Source organism: Girardinichthys multiradiatus, chromosome 18 (assembly GCF_021462225.1).
Source record: "Girardinichthys multiradiatus isolate DD_20200921_A chromosome 18, DD_fGirMul_XY1, whole genome shotgun sequence".
Taxonomy (NCBI): Eukaryota; Metazoa; Chordata; class Actinopteri; order Cyprinodontiformes; family Goodeidae; genus Girardinichthys; species Girardinichthys multiradiatus.
Window position 1 is genome coordinate 32,430,850 of NC_061810.1, and position 19,177 is coordinate 32,450,026.

The 19,177-nt window shown below is 37.3% G+C and overlaps 1 protein-coding gene across 1 annotated transcript in view; it reads right to left on the bottom strand.

Annotated features, from left to right (window-relative positions):
- Nucleotides 1–19,177, bottom strand: part of b3glcta (beta 3-glucosyltransferase a) — a 152,614-nt gene that overhangs the window by 5,690 nt on the left and 127,747 nt on the right. The window contains exons 11-13 of the mRNA XM_047392711.1: nt 16,928–17,041; nt 582–681; nt 90–209 (exon numbers count right to left, since the gene is read on the bottom strand). Coding sequence (XP_047248667.1) covers nt 90–209; nt 582–681; nt 16,928–17,041 — 334 coding nt within the window. The remainder of the gene's footprint in view (nt 1–89; nt 210–581; nt 682–16,927; nt 17,042–19,177) is intronic.

Consider the following 19,177-nt stretch of genomic DNA (forward strand, 5'->3'; position numbering starts at 1 on the left):
CGGTTTTCATCGCATGCTTTAAAATTGATCTGCTGTCTGCTTATCTCTATTACACGTTATTCCCAAATCATCTGAGCAGTCAGACATACCCTCCACCTCCTGTGATGTAACTGTAGCCACCTTGGCTCAGTCCATAGCCGTATCTCTCTCCGAGGCACACCGGCACAGACGGGTCGTAGCAGCTCAGCAAGACTCGTAGTCGGGGGAGGCTATGAAAAGCACAAGTCAGAGGCATGACACACACTCCAATCACACTCATACGTGTGAGCCTAAATTACTATGAAATGTTCCATTTAAAGACTAGGATAATCCTTCTCCCTCCTGTGCCTTCCACTTGAAAGGAAACCTAACTGCAGGTGAATCCAGGAGGAGGTTTGATTTAAAATCTTTGACAGGACGTTAGGTGACTTCATGCATTCAAGCGTTTTTCTCTTTCACTGCGCAAATCTTTTTAAAGCTAGGACCAAATCTGCAGAACAAATTATGAGTAAATATCAGTTATTACTGGGGGACAAATTAAAAACGTCCATCAGCAGCAAAACCAAAGAATGAACATGCTAAATATTCTTATGAAATCCTACCTGATGAGTGTGTCATCATCCACAATAACAAGCCACTTGGTGTTCGGGACAGTGCTGCTTAGGAATCTTTGAAGGATTGCAAATGTCTTCCCACAGTGGCCTATGAAAGGAGACATGCCATCAATAAGAGGCCAATATGACATAATCATTGACCATGTGCAGATATGTGGTTTGCAAAGATAAATGACCCTATCACAAAGGCAAAGCACAACGGCATTAGTTAAACTGTGCACATGACTGGAATTACACAAACTGACAAAACGGAGGAACAAAATTAAAGCCGAATACTGAGATTGTTACCGAACAGTTTAAAAAGCAGGAGGCCAACTATAAGTTGCAAGGAAAAGACCCATTGTATTTTGTTTTACATACTGACACATTACAACCCCAAACTTTATTGTATTTTATTTGGATTTCATGTGAGAGATCAACACAAAGTAGTGAATAATTGGAAAGAAGAGGGAAAATAAATAATGGTTTTTAAATTGTTTTAAAATTAAAAATATGAAAAGTCTGGCATGCATTTCTCTTCATCCTCCTTTACTCTGATAAATAAATACATAAACAAAATGCAGTGCGACCCATTGCATACAGAGGACACCTAATTAGTAAATAGAGTCCATTTGTGTGTAATTTATTCTCAGTATATATACAGTTGTTCTGCAAGCTCAGATCATTGCTAGCATTGTTAGAGAACATTAATAAACAAACAGCCTCATAAAGACCAAGGAACACAGCAGGGATAAAACTGTTGTGAACTTTAGGTTATGGAACATTTTATAGAGCAATGTTCAGTCCATCATCCAAAAAATGGAAAAAGTATTGTATATAGAAATCCTTCAAAGACATAGCTGTCCACCCTTACCATCCAGACAAAGAGAGCATCACTCAGCCTTCACCACAGATCCTCCCACCCAAGCCTTTACATCTCAGGTGGGTGAATCTGTTGACGCTCTGCATTCAATCTAAGGTATTTTGCAAAAAAATGGGCAAAAATCTTTTTTCTCTACATTCTCAAGCTGGTGATACACAGCAAAATAGCTGCTGCTGTAAAGGCCGCAATAGCAAGTTGTACAAAGTAAGGTCAGGGTAAACCCTTAACTCAGGACTGCTGAGTACACATGCACAACATCAAGATTTGTTTTTGAAAACCAAGTATTATTTTTTTCCCATTCACAAGTATGCTTGGCTATCCCATAAAATCCCAATAAAATACATTAAAGTGTGTGGCTGTAATTTGACAAAACATTAAAAAGTTGCTTTTGCAAAGTACCATATAATAAGAAACAAAATCTAAACAGAGAAGGAATTTTCAGAACCAGTTTCTTTGACAGGAACTTGTAAGAATTCATACAGGTTAAATATGAATAAAAATAAAAATAATACTGTAACAAAACTTTGGATTAAGCACTACCTTGTGTTTGCAACTTTTGCTTGACAGCTGTGTGCACTGTAAGCATAAACATGCATCACCTCTGTTTTCTCAAGGACACCTACAGTACTGAATATTTGGCTTTAGGTGCACACATCCACTACTCTTGAGATCAAACATGTGAACTCAGGTTTACACTATTTTTGCTTAAAATTATTTGTATTTGTAACACCTCGTTTGCATTTCAGTCAATATGATTTCCCAGAGTTCAAGATTTCGACTAAACTTTGCCAGTAGAAAAAAAAAAAAAAAAGAATTGAGAGTTTGACAGGGCGGGTCACAAAGATCAAGCGTTCATTCTGATATGTTTGGCGTGACAGACAGAAGGAACAAATTACTCCGCTAAAACCCAAAAAAAAAAGAAAAACATGCCATGGTGGTTGTGAACAAAACATAGAGCCAAAACAAGAGCCAAGAGAAATACACTTGCCAGATTCAGATATCTACACACCTTCAGGGCTCAGAGTGGAGGCACAGAAATCCCCAGTGGCAGGCAACAATACGAATCTTGAGACCCTAGTGTATTATTTATGAGGAAGCTCGGGCATTTTTTGTTTTTTTCATGTCTTAACATGGAATGAGAAAGGACACTGACATAAATATAATCCAAATTCCCACTTTTTAATGCAAATCTTCAGACAAGGCTGGTAGCCCTATTTAAAGCAGGAAGCGGTGAGTAATGCTGCAGCTACCAGAGAGATGAAGAGTACATATACTTCTTTTGTACTTTACATGATAACAAAATGCTCACACAAGAAATAAAAAATAATAATTCTAGCCTAATAATTATAATACGGAAAGCTTCTCTTTAGGCCAACAGCAGCTGTTTCCTTTTGTTATTTATTTTTTAAGTCAGTGTAGGGTAAAAATGCAGTAGAGTAGAGCAGTGCATTTTCTTGTTAAAGTTCTTCTGCCACAATCTCAGGATCTTGTGTCATCCTTTCCATTGTTTGCTCATACTGCTCGTGTAGTCAAAATACTAATTTTCTGTAAAGCTGTTGGTATCTCTTTGTGGCAACAAGATGATCAAGGCAACTTGGTGACTTTTCCTTCTTATTTTTCTCTTCTGAATAATTTTGTCTGTTTTAAAGCCTCACTTAAATGTGGGGCACCTCAAGGCTCCTTTTTAGGCCCTATTGTATTTTCTATTTCTTTCCACAGGAGTCCATTTTTAATACATATACAGGTCCTTCTCAAAATATTAGCATATTGTGATTAAGTTCATTATTTTCCATAATGTCATGATGAAAATTTAACATTCATATATTTTAGATTCATTGCACACTAACTGAAATATTTCAGGTCTTTTATTGTCTTAATACGGATGATTTTGGCATACAGCTCATGAAATCCCAAAATTCCTATCTCACAAAATTAGCATATTTCATCCGACCAATAAAAGAAAAGTGTTTTCAATACAAAAAACGTCAACCTTCAAATAATCATGTACGGTTATGCACTCAATACTTGGTCGGGAATCCTTTTGCAGAAATGACTGCTTCAATGCGGCGTGGCATGGAGGCAATCAGCCTGTGGCACTGCTGAGGTCTTATGGAGGCCCAGGATGCTTCGATAGCGGCCTTTAGCTCATCCAGAGTGTTGGGTCTTGAGTCTCTCAACGTTCTCTTCACAATATCCCACAGATTCTCTATGGGGTTCAGGTCAGGAGAGTTGGCAGGCCAATTGAGCACAGTGATACCATGGTCAGTAAACCATTTACCAGTGGTTTTGGCACTGTGAGCAGGTGCCAGGTCGTGCTGAAAAATGAAATCTTCATCTCCATAAAGCTTTTCAGCAGATGGAAGCATGAAGTGCTCCAAAATCTCCTGATAGCTAGCTGCATTGACCCTGCCCTTGATAAAACACAGTGGACCAACACCAGCAGCTGACACGGCACCCCAGACCATCACTGACTGTGGGTACTTGACACTGGACTTCTGGCATTTTGGCATTTCCTTCTCCCCAGTCTTCCTCCAGTCTCTGGCACCTTGATTTCCGAATGACATGCAGAATTTGCTTTCATCCGAAAAAAGTACTTTGGACCACTGAGCAACAGTCCAGTGCTGCTTCTCTGTAGCCCAGGTCAGGCGCTTCTGCCGCTGTTTCTGGTTCAAAAGTGGCTTGACCTGGGGAATGCGGCACCTGTAGCCCATTTCCTGCACACACCTGTGCACGGTGGCTCTGGATGTTTCTACTCCAGACTCAGTCCACTGCTTCCGCAGGTCCCCCAAGGTCTGGAATCGGCCCTTCTCCACAATCTTCCTCAGGGTCCGGTCACCTCTTCTCGTTGTGCAGCGTTTTCTGCCACACATTTTCCTTCCCACAGACTTCCCACTGAGGTGCCTTGATACAGCACTCTGGGAACAGCCTATTCGTTCAGAAATTTCTTTCTGTGTCTTACCCTCTTGCTTGAGGGTGTCAATAGTGGCCTTCTGGACAGCAGTCAGGTCGGCAGTCTTACCCATGATTGGGGTTTTGAGTAATGAACCAGGCTGGGAGTTTTAAAGGCCTCAGGAATCTTTTGCAGGTGTTTAGAGTTAACTTGTTGATTCAGATGATTAGGTTCATAGCTCGTTTAGAGACCCGTTTAATGATATGCTAATTTTGTGAGATAGGAATTTTGGGTTTTCATGAGCTGTATGCCACAATCATCCGTATTAAGACAATAAAAGACATGAAATATTTCAGTTAGTGTGCAATGAATCTAAAATATATGAATGTTAAATTTTCATCATGACATTATGGAAAATAATGAACTTTATTACAATATGCTAATATTTTGAGAAGGACCTGTAATGTGTTGTTTTATAGTTATGCAGATTACAACCAGATTTATTTACCTTTGAAACCTGGTGAAGCACAGTGTATAGAGAATTTGTGAAATTGTTAACAGGATGTCTAAACATGAATACAGCTGAACGTTCTCTGCTTAAATGAAAACGGAAGTCACTTGGTTTGGAAAATGTATCTGCTGATAGAATGCAGCAGCACTGTCGGCTCTTTGGACTGATTTCACTATGCTTTTATTAGGTATCTTTGGGTTATTGTTGATAATAACCTCAAATTTGACAGGTCAGTGCATTAGTCCAGTCTAGTTTTTGTCATCTTATGCTAATTAGCAAAGTCAAGCCTTATCTTCCTCACAATCATCTTGAAAGGGTCATTCATCCTTTTATCGTTTCTAGACTGGACTACTGCAATTCTCTCATAGTGAGTTGTTTGTCCTGCATTATCTACAGCTGGTCCAAAATTTAGCTGCCCCCCTATTAACAGGAACAAAATTATATAAGCACATTACCCCAATATTGCATTTTCTTCTCTGGCTGTTTTTTTAGAATTGTTTTTAAAATTTCAATCTTGGTTTTTAAATATTTGAAAGGTCTGGCACCTTCTTATGTTTCTGAGCTCATACATAGTTATTGTCCTTGTAGAGCTCTGAAGAGCAAATGCTGTGGTGGTTCCTTGTGACTAGGGAAGAAAGAGCCTTTTTTGCTGCAGCTCATAAACTCTGGAACAATATCCTTCCTTCTGTGAGGACTGCCAAAATTCTTAATGAATTCAAATCTCTTGTAAAAACTCTTTTTTTTTTTTACAATTACTTTCAGTTCCAGAGAGCACAACCATTAGGACAGTCTTTGGACTGTCTTTTGCCCTTTGTAGTTTATTTTATTCTTTTTTTGTGTTGTTATAGCTTACCGCTTTTACTATGATTTTATTTTATGTTCAATATTATTAATTATTCTGCTTGGTGCCTCCATGGTGTGTGAAGATACACAGCTTTAAGTAAATAACCTTAAAATCTGTGACATTTACACTGAAACTCATGTAAAAAGACTCGATGTCATACAGGTCCTTCTCAAAAAATTAGCATATTGTGATAAAGTTCATTATTTTCCATAATGTCATGATGAAAATTTAACATTCATATATTTTAGATTCATTGCACACTAACTGAAATATTTCAGGTCTTTTATTGTCTTAATACGGATGATTTTGGCATACAGCTCATGAAAACCCAAAATTCCTATCTCACAAAATTAGCATATTTCATCCGACCAATAAAAGAAAAGTGTTTTTAATACAAAAAACATCAACCTTCAAATAATCATGTACAGTTATGCACTCAATACTTGGTCGGGAATCCTTTTGCAGAAATGACTGCTTCAATGCGGCGTGGCATGGAGGCAATTAGCCTGTGGCACTGCTGAGGTCTTATGGAGGCCCAGGATGCTTCGATAGCGGCCTTTAGCTCATCCAGAGTGTTGGGTCTTGAGTCTCTCAACGTTCTCTTCACCATATCCCACAGATTCTCTATGGGGTTCAGGTCAGGAGAGTTGGCAGGCCAATTGAGCACAGTGATACCATGGTCAGTAAACCATTTACCAGTGGTTTTGGCACTGTGAGCAGGTGCCAGGTCGTGCTGAAAAATGAAATCTTCATCTCCATAAAGCTTTTCAGCAGATGGAAGCATGAAGTGCTCCAAAATCTCCTGATAGCTAGCTGCATTGACCCTGCCCTTGATAAAACACAGTGGACCAACACCAGCAGCTGACACGGCACCCCAGACCATCACTGACTGTGGGTACTTGACACTGGACTTCTGGCATTTCGGCATTTCCTTCTCCCCAGTCTTCCTCCAGACTCTGGCACCTTGATTTCCGAATGACATGCAGAATTTGCTTTCATCTGAAAAAAGTACTTTGGACCACTGAGCAACAGTCCAGTGCTGCTTCTTTGTAGCCCAGGTCAGGCGCTTCTGCCGCTGTTTCTGGTTCAAAAGTGGCTCGACCTGGGGAATGCAGCACCTGTAGCCCATTTCCTGCACACGCCTGTGCACGGTGGCTCTGGATGTTTCTACTCCAGACTCAGTCCACTGCTTCCGCAGGTCCCCCAAGGTCTGGAATCGGCCCTTCTCCACAATCTTCCTCAGGGTCCGGTCACCTCTTCTCGTTGTGCAGCGTTTTCTGACACACGTTTTCCTTCCCACAGACTTCCCACTGAGGTGCCTTTATACAGAACTCTGGGAACAACCTATTCGTTCAGAAATTTCTTTCTGTGTCTTACCCTCTTGCTTGAGGGTGTCAATAGTGGCCTTCTGGACAGCAGTCAGGTCAGCAGTCTTACCCATGATTGGGGTTTTGAGTGATGAACCAGGCTGGGAGTTTTAAAGGCCTCAGGAATCTTTTGCAGGTGTTTAGAGTTAACTCGTTGATTCAGATGATTAGGTTCATAGCTCGTTTAGAGACCCTTTTAATGATATGCTAATTTTGTGAGATAGGAATTTTGGGTTTTCATGAGCTGTATGCCAAAATCATCCGTATTAAGACAATAAAAGACCTGAAATATTTCAGTCAGTGTGCAATGAATCTAAAATATATGAATGTTAAATTTTCATCATGACATTATGGAAAATAATGAACTTTATCACAATATGCTAATTTTTTGAGAAGGACCTGTATATAGCTGTGTATAGAGCACTGAACTTTCAGCACAAGGTCTGGTGATCTGTTTTCTACCTTGCTTTGTATGTTTTTGTATTTGAAAAGGCAATTTCTGTGGGTCCAAAAATGAAGAAATGAAGCTCATTTTCTGAAACATCAAGTCATTGCACATGTTGCACAGTACATTGGGATGAAGGATGTTAAATTTACTACACAGGCCCAGGGTAGGACCTGAATATGTTACTTTCAATAATTTTATGATAATCTTGGTCTCAAAGTACAATGCTCTACAAACAACCTATGAGTGCCCTCAAGTGGTCATATAATCAGTTTAAATATTCAACAATTTTGGCCAACTCACCAATCAAGTCAGCCACTTCAAATATATATATATTTTGTTTGTTGGTTCCGACTTCACCAGCTGAAAGAGCCAATAATTAGCATAACATGACATGAGGTAACCTCACATCATTGTAATAATTTTTACATAGCGCTTGCGAAACCTTATAGTTACAGCAAATACAGTGTTTGGGGGAAGTATGAATTACAGCCTGAACCTTTTCACATTTTGTGACATAACAGCCTCGAACTTACTGTATGTACACTATGTTATTGTGATTTTTTTTGACAGACTGTTGGAAAAAGATGATTCCTATGATAATTTTTTTAGTGTGAAAAAGTGTTTGTGGAAGGTTAAACAATGCGGTGTGGAGTGGATCACTCCCTGGACATGACAAGCTTGTACCATATATGGGAATGACTACTCTTTTAGGTTGAAATCTCTGTAAGAATTGGCTAAACCCAATTCCCGCTTTTGGCTTGTAGGAATGTGAGTTGTAAATAAAAGGCTGGTGCAAGGATTTTCCCTTTGTGAGAAGGAAGTTGCTGTTCTGGCAGAGGACTGTCTCACCCTTGCAAGTCAAACTTACTTGGTTCACCTTGTGTCTTATTTTACACTTGTCTGTATCAGCTTTCTAACTCTAACACAGACCAAAACAAAGTACTGCATAATTGCGAAATGGAAAGAATGTTATGATGTTCAAGTAAAAGAAAAAATCTCAACATTTGATTTTATGACTTACATTGTTTTCTGCACAATAGCTCGGGCTCTGTTACACTGTATAAAAAGGATCTGTGAACATCTGTTGTCAAGTCTACAACTGCGAGAACTAAAAAATACTGTTTTCTGTGTCCCCATATGTGTGCCTGTTTGTAATGTAAAGGATAATCTGCTTATCTTTCAATTAAATTTATCATATATCATTTCACTATGTGATTTTCTTTTTATAAAAGAGGCAAACATGTTTTTTTATGCAGACTGATCCTATTAAATATTTTCTGAAATCAATCAATTCTTTTTCTATAGACACTTGGGAGCCTAGTGTCTATCTCCAGCAGTCAGGTGCAAACTGAAATCAAAGTAAAAAATCAATCTAATGCATATGTACTCTAGTACATAAAATCTGTTATTTGCTATATTTAACTGATAGTATCCACTGACTTTGTGGACTGGCTGTTTACCAAACCCCGATTCCTGCCAACACTAGACAGATCCTCCTGAAAGTAAAAGTCTGGCATACATTTCAGGTCAATATTACTGTGAAGTAGATACGTTCTTTGGAACAATCTTCGTGAGAGACTGTGCCAGAACTCACTTTATATAAATACGGACATAAATCTTTGGATGAAAGAAGCAGAGCTGCAGCTTTTTGTTGGACGAGATGTCAAACAAGATTTGGTAATGTACTTTCTTTTATTCTGTTTTTGATAAATGAAATAACTTCAGTTCTTCTCATTTCAGGTGCTTCAGCTTGGGTATTTGTACACATTAACTCCAGTGTGTTAGTGCAAACACAGGATTTCCTAAACATTTAATTAAAAAGCTGAATCTTAATTATTTTTTATGAACTGATAAGTATTAACCAAACACTTAAGCAATGTCAACCTGAGTGGGCTGTAAAAGCATTGCAAGATGTATTCTTAAGGTGGAAGTTTGATACATCTTTGTGGTTTACTTTAAAAAGATCTCAACAAATGTCTTTTGATTTAACTTTAGAAATAAATAACCTGAAATGTGCTAAACGCTTTGTATAATGTATTGTTTTTTTTAGGATTACAGGAGTATATTTCTCAGTTGCCTTTTTTTATATATGTTATATGTAATGCAAAACCCATAATCAACCAGTACATTACCCCAAACGCAGCAACCCTACTGTGAAACATGGTATACTGGCAGCATCAAGCTGTGGGGATGTTTGTCTTCAGTAGGGACAAAAAAGTTGGTCAGAGTTGATGGGATGATGGATGGAGCTAAACTGTGGAACATCATTTTCAAAAGACCTGGACAGAGGATCACCTTTCAGCAGGACAACGAATCTAAAAATACAGCCAGAGCTACATTAGATTAATTTAGATTAAATAATATTCAAGCTTGAGGTTGGCCCAGTCAAAGTCCAGACCTAAATCCATTAAAGAATCTGTGGCAAGAATAAAAAATTGATGCTCTTAGATTCAATCTGACTGAGCCTGAACTATACTGTAAAGAAAAATGTGCAAAAAAAGCTGTTAGAAAGAAGCCCTTGAAAAATTGCAACTTTAAATGCAGTAAATGGTGGTTCTACATGGTACTGACCAAGGTGGACTCAATACAAACACACACAACACTTTTAGATAAACTAGAAACCATGCATCATCCCTTCCCCTTCACAATTAGGCATTATTTGTCTTAAGTCTATAAGTTAAAATCCAAATACATTGAGGTATGTGGTTGTAAAATGACTAAATGTGAGTATAAATCTTTTTGCACAGCAGAATAAATTTCTAATTGAACTTCTAGAGACAAGACTTCTTTAGATATGTTTGTTGTAGGAGAAATCAAAGGTTTTGAATCATAATACAACAACAGTGTCGATCTGGCTCTTAAAAAGATATATGTGGAGGTAATGGGAGTGTTGATCATTAAAAATGGTAAGTAGTGTGTAAATAGTGATACGTTGAACTTGCCATTGTTTAATTTAGAGTAAGGCCAAAAGTGAGAATACTGCTGACAGTATGATAAGATGATCATGGACTTATTTGGGGTTCACCTACCTTACAGCTGAAGCCTATTAGCCACGTTTAAATAATACTAGATGTTTTTAGCTTAATGAATCCAGTATTTTTATACACTTTGTTCAGTCTCTATTTTATCTTTTATAGACCAATTGGCCAGGTCATATTACCAACCTGTCTCTGCATCCAAAATTAGATTCATGGAAGAAAAATGCAGCCTTCTGGAACATGAGCATATGATGCTTTGCTTTTAATCTATAACTAAACACATTTTTGAGTTTGACATCAAAATTTGTGCTACTGTTAAAGAACAAAGCAAAAGAAAGTATTTTGGAAATGTGATTACCCAAAGACTCACTTAGAAAATAACAGGACATTAGTGCAAACAATCTAAATCATTTGTTGCAGCAACAGATTCAATTAACTGTTTTAATGCAGTTTGTTTGAAAAGGCCCATATGACATTTTCAGCCCAATTAATCCTTAAAATCCTTAAAGTCCATCTCTCTTTCTTTTTTATTCTTTATTTTTAAAGATTTCTTGTCAAGTTGCACCAAAATAGTATTCAAATTGAATAATCATACAGTGGATAATAAAATAAGGCTGGTTTTATTTTAAAAAAACACCTTAGAGTTAGGTCATTTAGAAGATAAAGTCAAAAGAATATAAAGCAGGCTGCTTTTACTCAGATGTGGCCTGGCTGTAAACAGCAGCCTATTAGAAATGCATCATATGCTGCAGAGTGGCACTGTGGTGGCCCAGGGGACAACACTGTCACCTCCCTTTTCACTCCTATCATAAGAGGCTTCAAACTTTGCACTTGTAATGTCATCTCAAGATTAATAAAAAAAAATTCTGAAAGGCATAAGTGAGGTCAGCTTGTTATAAGGAAGGTAACTGCTAAGATTTTTTAATCTAAAAGAGAAAATTAACCTGCAGGTTAAATAGAGCAGAAAACATCCCACATATTCGATGCATGATTTTCTCATTTTAGACCTCAATGCAAGTGATAGACAAAAAAAGTTTGAAGCATTAAGAAAAAGGAATTTTGACAGCAAGTGCGAGAAAAAAAATCTAACTCCAGCATATTAAACCTAGCATTTTCTTAGAAAGTCTTAGAAAATCAAAGCATTTTTTGATTCAGTATTTTTCTGACTATTGTTGAGGCAAGTGGCAAAATTTTACAAACTACAATCAATGCTGTTTATGTTTATATTGTTTTCAGTTGTTGTGTTCCTGTTTTAAGGGAGCAACTAACAATGTTACAATGACAAATAGTGTGAAATTTCAGGATATTAAAACTCCACAATGTTTCTCGTCACAGTGAAGTATGTTGGGGCAGCATGTCGCATTGTAGTAGAGCGGGTGCCTTATATACAAAGGCTATTACTCCTTGACGCAGGTGTCCGAGGTTTGATTACAGACCTTCGGACCTTTGCTGCATGTCTCCCTTCCTTCTCTGTGAATAAAAGCCACTGGTGACACAAAAAAGTGAAGTATGTTTTGCAAAGCGCTGTCCAGTTGCTTTCAGCATGCAACTTCATTTGCTTAATGAATTTTCGGCTATTATTATATACCTTGGATACAGGTGTGAGTACTTTAATGAAGCATAGACACCTTGAATGTGAATGTTAACTAACAGAACTGAACGTTTTGCAGGTCACTCCAAATGTCTTTGTGAAACCTTGGATTTATTCATAGCAAATCGTTATCCATGCAAGTAGTAGCCCAAGATTATAAAACATAAGAAGTCAACTACCTTGATAAGTTGTCATTGTCTCACTGTCATTATCTGAATGCCTGGCAAGAACTTTAAGAGGTTCTAAGTCCCGCTGGACACATAGAGTTGTTGATAACCCAATCAAAATTTGTATAACTTTTGTTTGTTTCAAACTGTTGTAAGGTTACATCATTCTCCTCCATGCATAGTGTAGGCATGCTCATCTTAACCCAGTGATCTTAAGTTGTGTTTCCCATCATATTAGGAGCTCTTTCCATTGTGATCCAAATTTGGAGCACCCAGACATCAAACACCTGTGCCAAAAGGAACAGCACTGCTTTCCCTCCCTGGAGTGACCTTGGAATGATGGGAAAGCTGTTTGTGTCAAGACTCATCAGCTGAGAGCTGAGTGCCAGAACCACATATTTACAGAGGCCCGGCTGGTTCCCTGAGAGTTAAAAATTGGAAACGAAAAAATGGAAAAGAATTGGAGGGAAATTGTATGAGAATTTGGACCTCAAGTCAGATTGTTTCTAATGTAGCTGCTGCTGGTGGCTAAGATTGCGGACTATGAAGGCTGCCCCAGGGGTTTTATCTTAATCACTTTCTTTCTTGAGACTCAGATTTTATAATTCAGAAACAAAACATAAAATCCCATTTTCTTTTGACTTCTAAGAAACCAAGAAGCTGTGGGTTATTCCCAGATTTGTGTAATTATGGTTGCTTTTATTGTTAACTCCCTGAGTTATTAGTCAGTCTTTATTAAGTAGTGTGCTAATGAGAATTAGTCTTGTTTCGATTTTGCTGTTAGTCACTTTATTTATTACATAAAGTTAACCAGTAAATAGCAGACATTGGTTGATTAATAGAAATGCTATCTTGGCGTTAATGATTTTTACATTTTAATTCATCGTTTAATTAAAGTTAAATTTGCATTGATTTCAAATACAATTCTGAGAAACACACAGAGACCTGGAGCATCATTTAGTGTGATAAAGATAGCTCACTGGAAAGGGGATGTAAGGAGGTTTAACTTTTTAACTCTTGTGTTTGAGGTTGTTATTTTGACTGTTATGAAATGTCCTGATGTGCTTACAGAGATGGGGGATGAATATTTCTCGTCTGGCTGGCTGAACACTTCATAAAACATTGTCAAAGCCTCCATAATTTTAAATAAATTATCTGGCAGGATTTTGGGCAGTCAGTAGAACAAAGAAATGGTGACAAACAAGATATAAGTGCTTAGAAAGCCCTGCATGTACTAAACATCTGGCTAACAGTTAGCCACTATACATTCTGAAGTTAGTGCCTGCTATGTAGCTTCCTATTGGTGCTAAACTAAGTTTAGCAGACAGGAATTTCTTAATACGTCTGAACTAAAGATGATTGTCTTTTGTGAGGCAAAGATTCCCTAAAACACAGCTTAAGTCTTTTTAAACCTTATTCTATATGGGAATAAGAGCATTTTATTGCTATTTTTGCATTATATATACTATATACTGACTAGTCAAACTATAGAATAGAACATTCTAAACTGATAACAGATTATTTAAAACACAGTTTATGAGTTTTGAAGTGTTGTGTGTTCTAATTGTGTAAACAAGACACAGGATTTTCTTTGTTTTCTGAGAATATTGCTTAAATCTCATCTCTTCTCATTAGCCCAACAATTGTGTGCTGTCTCGTCTCCTGAGCTTGATGTATTGTTGCACCCCTACTTACTACCTTTTTAAACAAGTAGAAACAGCTCATTCAGAAATATCGTCTTGCAGCATGGTGAATTGTTTGGAAGAGGATGCAAACCTTCGTACCCTCTCAGAATAGATGTTGCTTATTCCAAAGAAAATAAAACAGAAATAATATGTTTATAATTTTTAAGTCATTCATTGCACCCTTTAATTAGGTTACTGTCAATGAATGACTGAAATGTACACACTAAACTGTTTTTGTGTCATTTTTTGGACTCCCATCTAAAATCACTCTATAATTCCAATTGATTGTTTATTCTCTACAATGTAAAATTGATTTTAGGTTTTAACAAGATGCTCTGACATCAGCTTTTGTATCTGGCATTTTACCAAACCAGGCACTGATGATGGGATGTGGATTGTTGCCAGCACCGAGTTGTGGCCTTCTAAAAAAAAAACTGGTTACAGAGAAGGACACACTTTCCTCTGCTTGATCTTTTACAAACACTGGGCCAACACCGACTTCCAAAAATACTGACATCAGTTACTGGCAGATGGGAGGTGTGGATTTTTCTCGAGAAGAACATCAAACTTAAGAGGTGGAATGAATCACATCTTTAGCTATTAAAAGTGTTTTAATGTGCCAAGATACAGAAATGTAAGTAAACTGATATTTATTTTGCTAGAGCATAGCTAGCAGAATACCTTTTGATTCAGAAATGTGCAAATAGAGAAAAGGCACGTTTTACTTTAGCATTATTAAAAGGATATGTGATATAGAGAAAGATATAAACATGGTGGAACAATCTAAGGGTTCAAGTACAAAAAAGGGGAATTGGATATGTTATAGTGTGAGACCTGTCACTATCAATAAAAATAAGGGACCTTGAGAGAAGGAGTTTATATCAACAAAAATCCGAGCTGATAGGAGTTTGACATGACAAGTGATGGCCTTTTATATTAGTAAACGTCTGCAATGCAAGTCCACATTTGCCAGCAATTAGCTAGTGGCAATCTACCTCCTTTAGTTTCTGAAAACAGGTTGCAAAGCACATCCTTGTTAGGGGACTAAGCTGCCCTAAGAAAGCAGCTCAGGCATGAAAGAACCAGACTTTTTTTTGTGCAACCTTTACCCGCTCTATTGAGGGCTGAAAATGTCTACAGCCATTCCACATCCCATTAAGTTGCAACATGAATCAGAGGTCTATAGAGCAATTCTTGTGCCAACGGCAATCTCACTTTAGAGTTAGTTTGGCTCCACCCTCAAGCAAGCAGAGAGGCATCGAGGAAGAGAACTTGTGCTGGTTTTATGGGAGAATTTTTATAGTTTCAAAATATTACCTTTTTTCCAAAGGATTAGAGAATGGCCTCTTGTATCTGTTTTAATGTTAAAAAGAAATTCTTAATTTGGAAATGTTTGGGCACAAGTGTGACCAAAATAAGTGCGGTATATCAGAATTGCTTGATGGCAGAGACTGAAGAAAATAGACCTTCCTGACAAGTTCTTACAGAAATGACATGACTCACACTCCAAAACTTGCCTCAGGGTGAAGCTTATATAAAGGTTTACACAAGGAAGGGCAGACTGCCATATTAAAATTCTAATTAGCATACCTATAAAAGGTTGTATTAAATTAGAAATGTGGGCAATAAATAACATTCACAATTTTTTCTATCTATCCATCTATCCACCATCCATCCATCCACTCAGGGATCACAATGCTTTCAGACCAGTATAAGATGCATCAAAAGGACACTTGCTCTTTCCCAGGGTCTCCTTCTTCCTGTCAGTCATTTTAGTGCATTCCCAGAGGGAACCTTCATTGGGCTTTGTTACCATGTGCAGCCTGAGGTTGCTAACAACTAAGCAAATGCAGAACTGTAATGTGTTCCTCTGGGTTTATTTTTGTTGTTTAGGTAGTAGAATTAGAATTTCAACAAATATAAAAGAATTTTTTGGAAGATAGATTACATGTGATTCACGTAATTATTAAAGGATGTTTTTTGGACATTGTTCTCTGGCTTTCTTGCAGGAGTTAAACTAAAAGAATGAGTCTTTCACGTACCAATGCTGCCCTTAAAATCGTCGGGTTTTGCAGTATGTGAAGCATTTGTAAGGTAATTTAAATTCTTTCACCATTAAGTAAGAGTTTAAGAGGGGTGATTAGCCACAGCGATAGCTAAACTCAACACACCCAGAATAAAAAGGAAGATGCAATAATGGGAAATTTGCTATCAGTATGAATGTGTGTACATTTGTTTATATTTTATACTTTTTTATAAAACTGCTTCTATTTTTCTATTTTGCATAAATAAATTTTTTTGCCCAGACAAGATACAAGTACTTGTGCCAATGACAAAGGACATTTGATTCTCTCGTTCAACCAGTCTTAGCAGTCAAAGGACTGAGGTGTGTTGGGTGAAAACAATCACATCTGCATGTAATTGAACTGAACATCATCCCTACTAATACTAAAGCGAATTCGTAGTTATAAAGAAACCAGAGAGCCGCTGTTAATGGGAAAGAGCAGATGATCATTTAAGAGCTTGTGTTTTCTCCCTATGTTTGTTGTTCACTGCTGCCAGAACTAAGCTTCCAATATTTAAAAGGAAAAATAAAGCATGGACACATTTACCACCACCTAGCATTGCTTTCCTTGAAAATATTTGAAGAAAATGACAAAAGAGGCATAAAAGTATTTCAAAAAAACGCACACCGAGCTAAAAAATGCGAGTGTAATAGCCTCTTATTTTTTCATTTTCAGAGGTAACATAAATGCAATTTTAGAAACAATCTGCAGAGAAATTCCCTGCTTAAACTTAATTTACTTCCAATTTTTCTCCAATATTTGGTTTGAATTACATTCCCTTCACAAGGTCTTAGACTGTGTAGCTTTCAACCTCAGTTTGCCGAATCATTTTTCATTTACCAATGTGTGCAGCTCAGCTGACAGCATCAGCCAAGGCCACTGTTAAAAGGCAGAGGGTGTTGAGGCTTGAAAAAGGAGAACTCACCCCTCTCGGTGTTTGGCACTCCTAAATTAATCGTTGGTATGGAAGGTTCGGCGTGGTCGCTGTAGTACTCTAAAAATAAGGCGTCTTTTTCCCAAGTCTTCTTTATCACTGGAACTGAAGCAGAGGCCAGAAAAAAATCAATACAGTATTCATTAGTTTTATGAAATAAGCAGGTCTCTGATCTCCGAGGAGTATACACAATGTATAATTCAATTCAATTCAATTCAGTTTATTTATATAGCGCCAATTCACAACACATGTCGTCTCAAGGCACTTCACAAAAGTCAGGTACATACATTCCAATTAATCCTAATTGATTATATTATTATATAATAACATATAACTGACTTAACAATTATTTCATATAAAGTGAAAACACTGAGAATTGTATCCTTCTGTCTGGTGTTGGTAAAAATATGTACTTACTGACTCAGATAAATCAGATCATATAAGAATTTGGAAAGGACACAATGCTGTTTGGTTTAATAATTTTTAATCATAGATTAAAAACCTTTAATCTATTCTGACATTAAACAGCTCTAAACTTTTCCTATTATAGGTAGGCAAGCATGACTAAATCTCTATATATAAATATATCTGCAAAAGTTAGAATAATGCAAGACAGACCTTTTAGAGAATATTTAATTATGTTCCTCAGGGTCAAAGGTTTACATACATTTCCTTAGTATTTTGTGTAACTGAGAAAGGCTTGTAAGCCACTTTGCTCCTACACACCTTTTCAGGTCTGTCTACAAATATTCTAAGGGACTGAGATCAGGGATTCCTGAGGGCCACTCCAAAACATTGATGTTGTCATTTTGAGGGCACTTTTTGCAGCTATTTTGTTGGTATGATTAACCAATGTCTTGAGATGTCCATATAATGTTCTGAAGTGTACCAGTTCCTCCTGCAGCAAAACACGCACGAAACATGATACTTCCACTCCCAAACTTCAGAGTTAGGTTGGTGTTCTCAGGCTTGCAAGATGTTTTTCCTCGAAATGTAACCATGGATATTATGGCTAAAACCCTCAGATTTAGTTTTATGAGACCACAGGACATGTCTTCAAAAGATATGATCTGTATGCATTTGAAAAATGGAATCCGTCCTTTTATGTTGCTATTGGAGTAATGTGGTCTTCCTCTCTGAGTGGCCTATTAAACACAACTATGCAGTTCCTGTCATTTAAAGCAATATGCCAAACTGTGAGTTAGACTGCATGGAATGCAGGAACTATTGAAAGTTTTTCCTCTAACTGCAGAGAATATTGTTGTTTTTTCAAATGAACATCTTACATTTACTCACTGGGAATGCCAGCTGCCATATGCACATATAAATTACTTTTAAAATATGCCCATTCAATTGCTAAAAAATTAAATGATTCCTGAATGAATGATAAAGAGAAAAAAATACTACTTCAACAAAAATTGTCACATTTACTTCTTCATAATTTTCTCATTTTATACTTCACCCTACTTTTACAGGCTTGGATGATTCAGAAATACGGAATTCAGAAAATAACAATAACAACCACCTTGTTTACCTAAGCTTATCTGTCAGGGCAGGAGCTTCATTTTGAAGCTTTATTGGCTGATCCAGGTATTATCATGCATCTCCAGTCCATCTAGCTTTATTACTTTTTTGCAGCTTTGCGTTGTTTCAGGATGTTTACTATTGTTGCAGCAGTCATTCTCTTAACATGTTATATAAAAGTTTTTCATTGGATTCTGCATGTAAAGAGGATTACGTTTCTTAAAACCAAGTGAGATATTAAATTATAAAATTTCCTAGAATTGCGCCGCTCAAGGTGGCAGCAGGTTGGAGTAGCTCTGTTACTTTTGATTCTGATTTATTCTTTTTTGGGAACTATTCGTCTTGTGGTGGATACTGTTGATTTGTTTTTGGACGACTGTCCACTCCGGTGTCGGATGCTGTGCAGCTTGGAGGATTTTTCCTAATACTTTCTATTTTTGGACATTTGTTATGATGCATTACCATGGCAACGGGGTTGTTTCTTACAACCGGGAGCAGCTGATTAATATCTCAAAGGCTCAAATAATACTTCAACTACAACCCCAAATCCCCGATGAGTTGAAAAGGAGACGCCATGGATGCAGAGCAGGAGCTAAGAGAAAAGAGAGAAGGAGGAAGTTCAAACCATCTCTTCCGTCGATTATGATGGGCAATGTGAGATCGTTGGGAAACAAGTTGGATGAACTCCAAGTTCTACAAAGGACCCAGCCAGAGTAC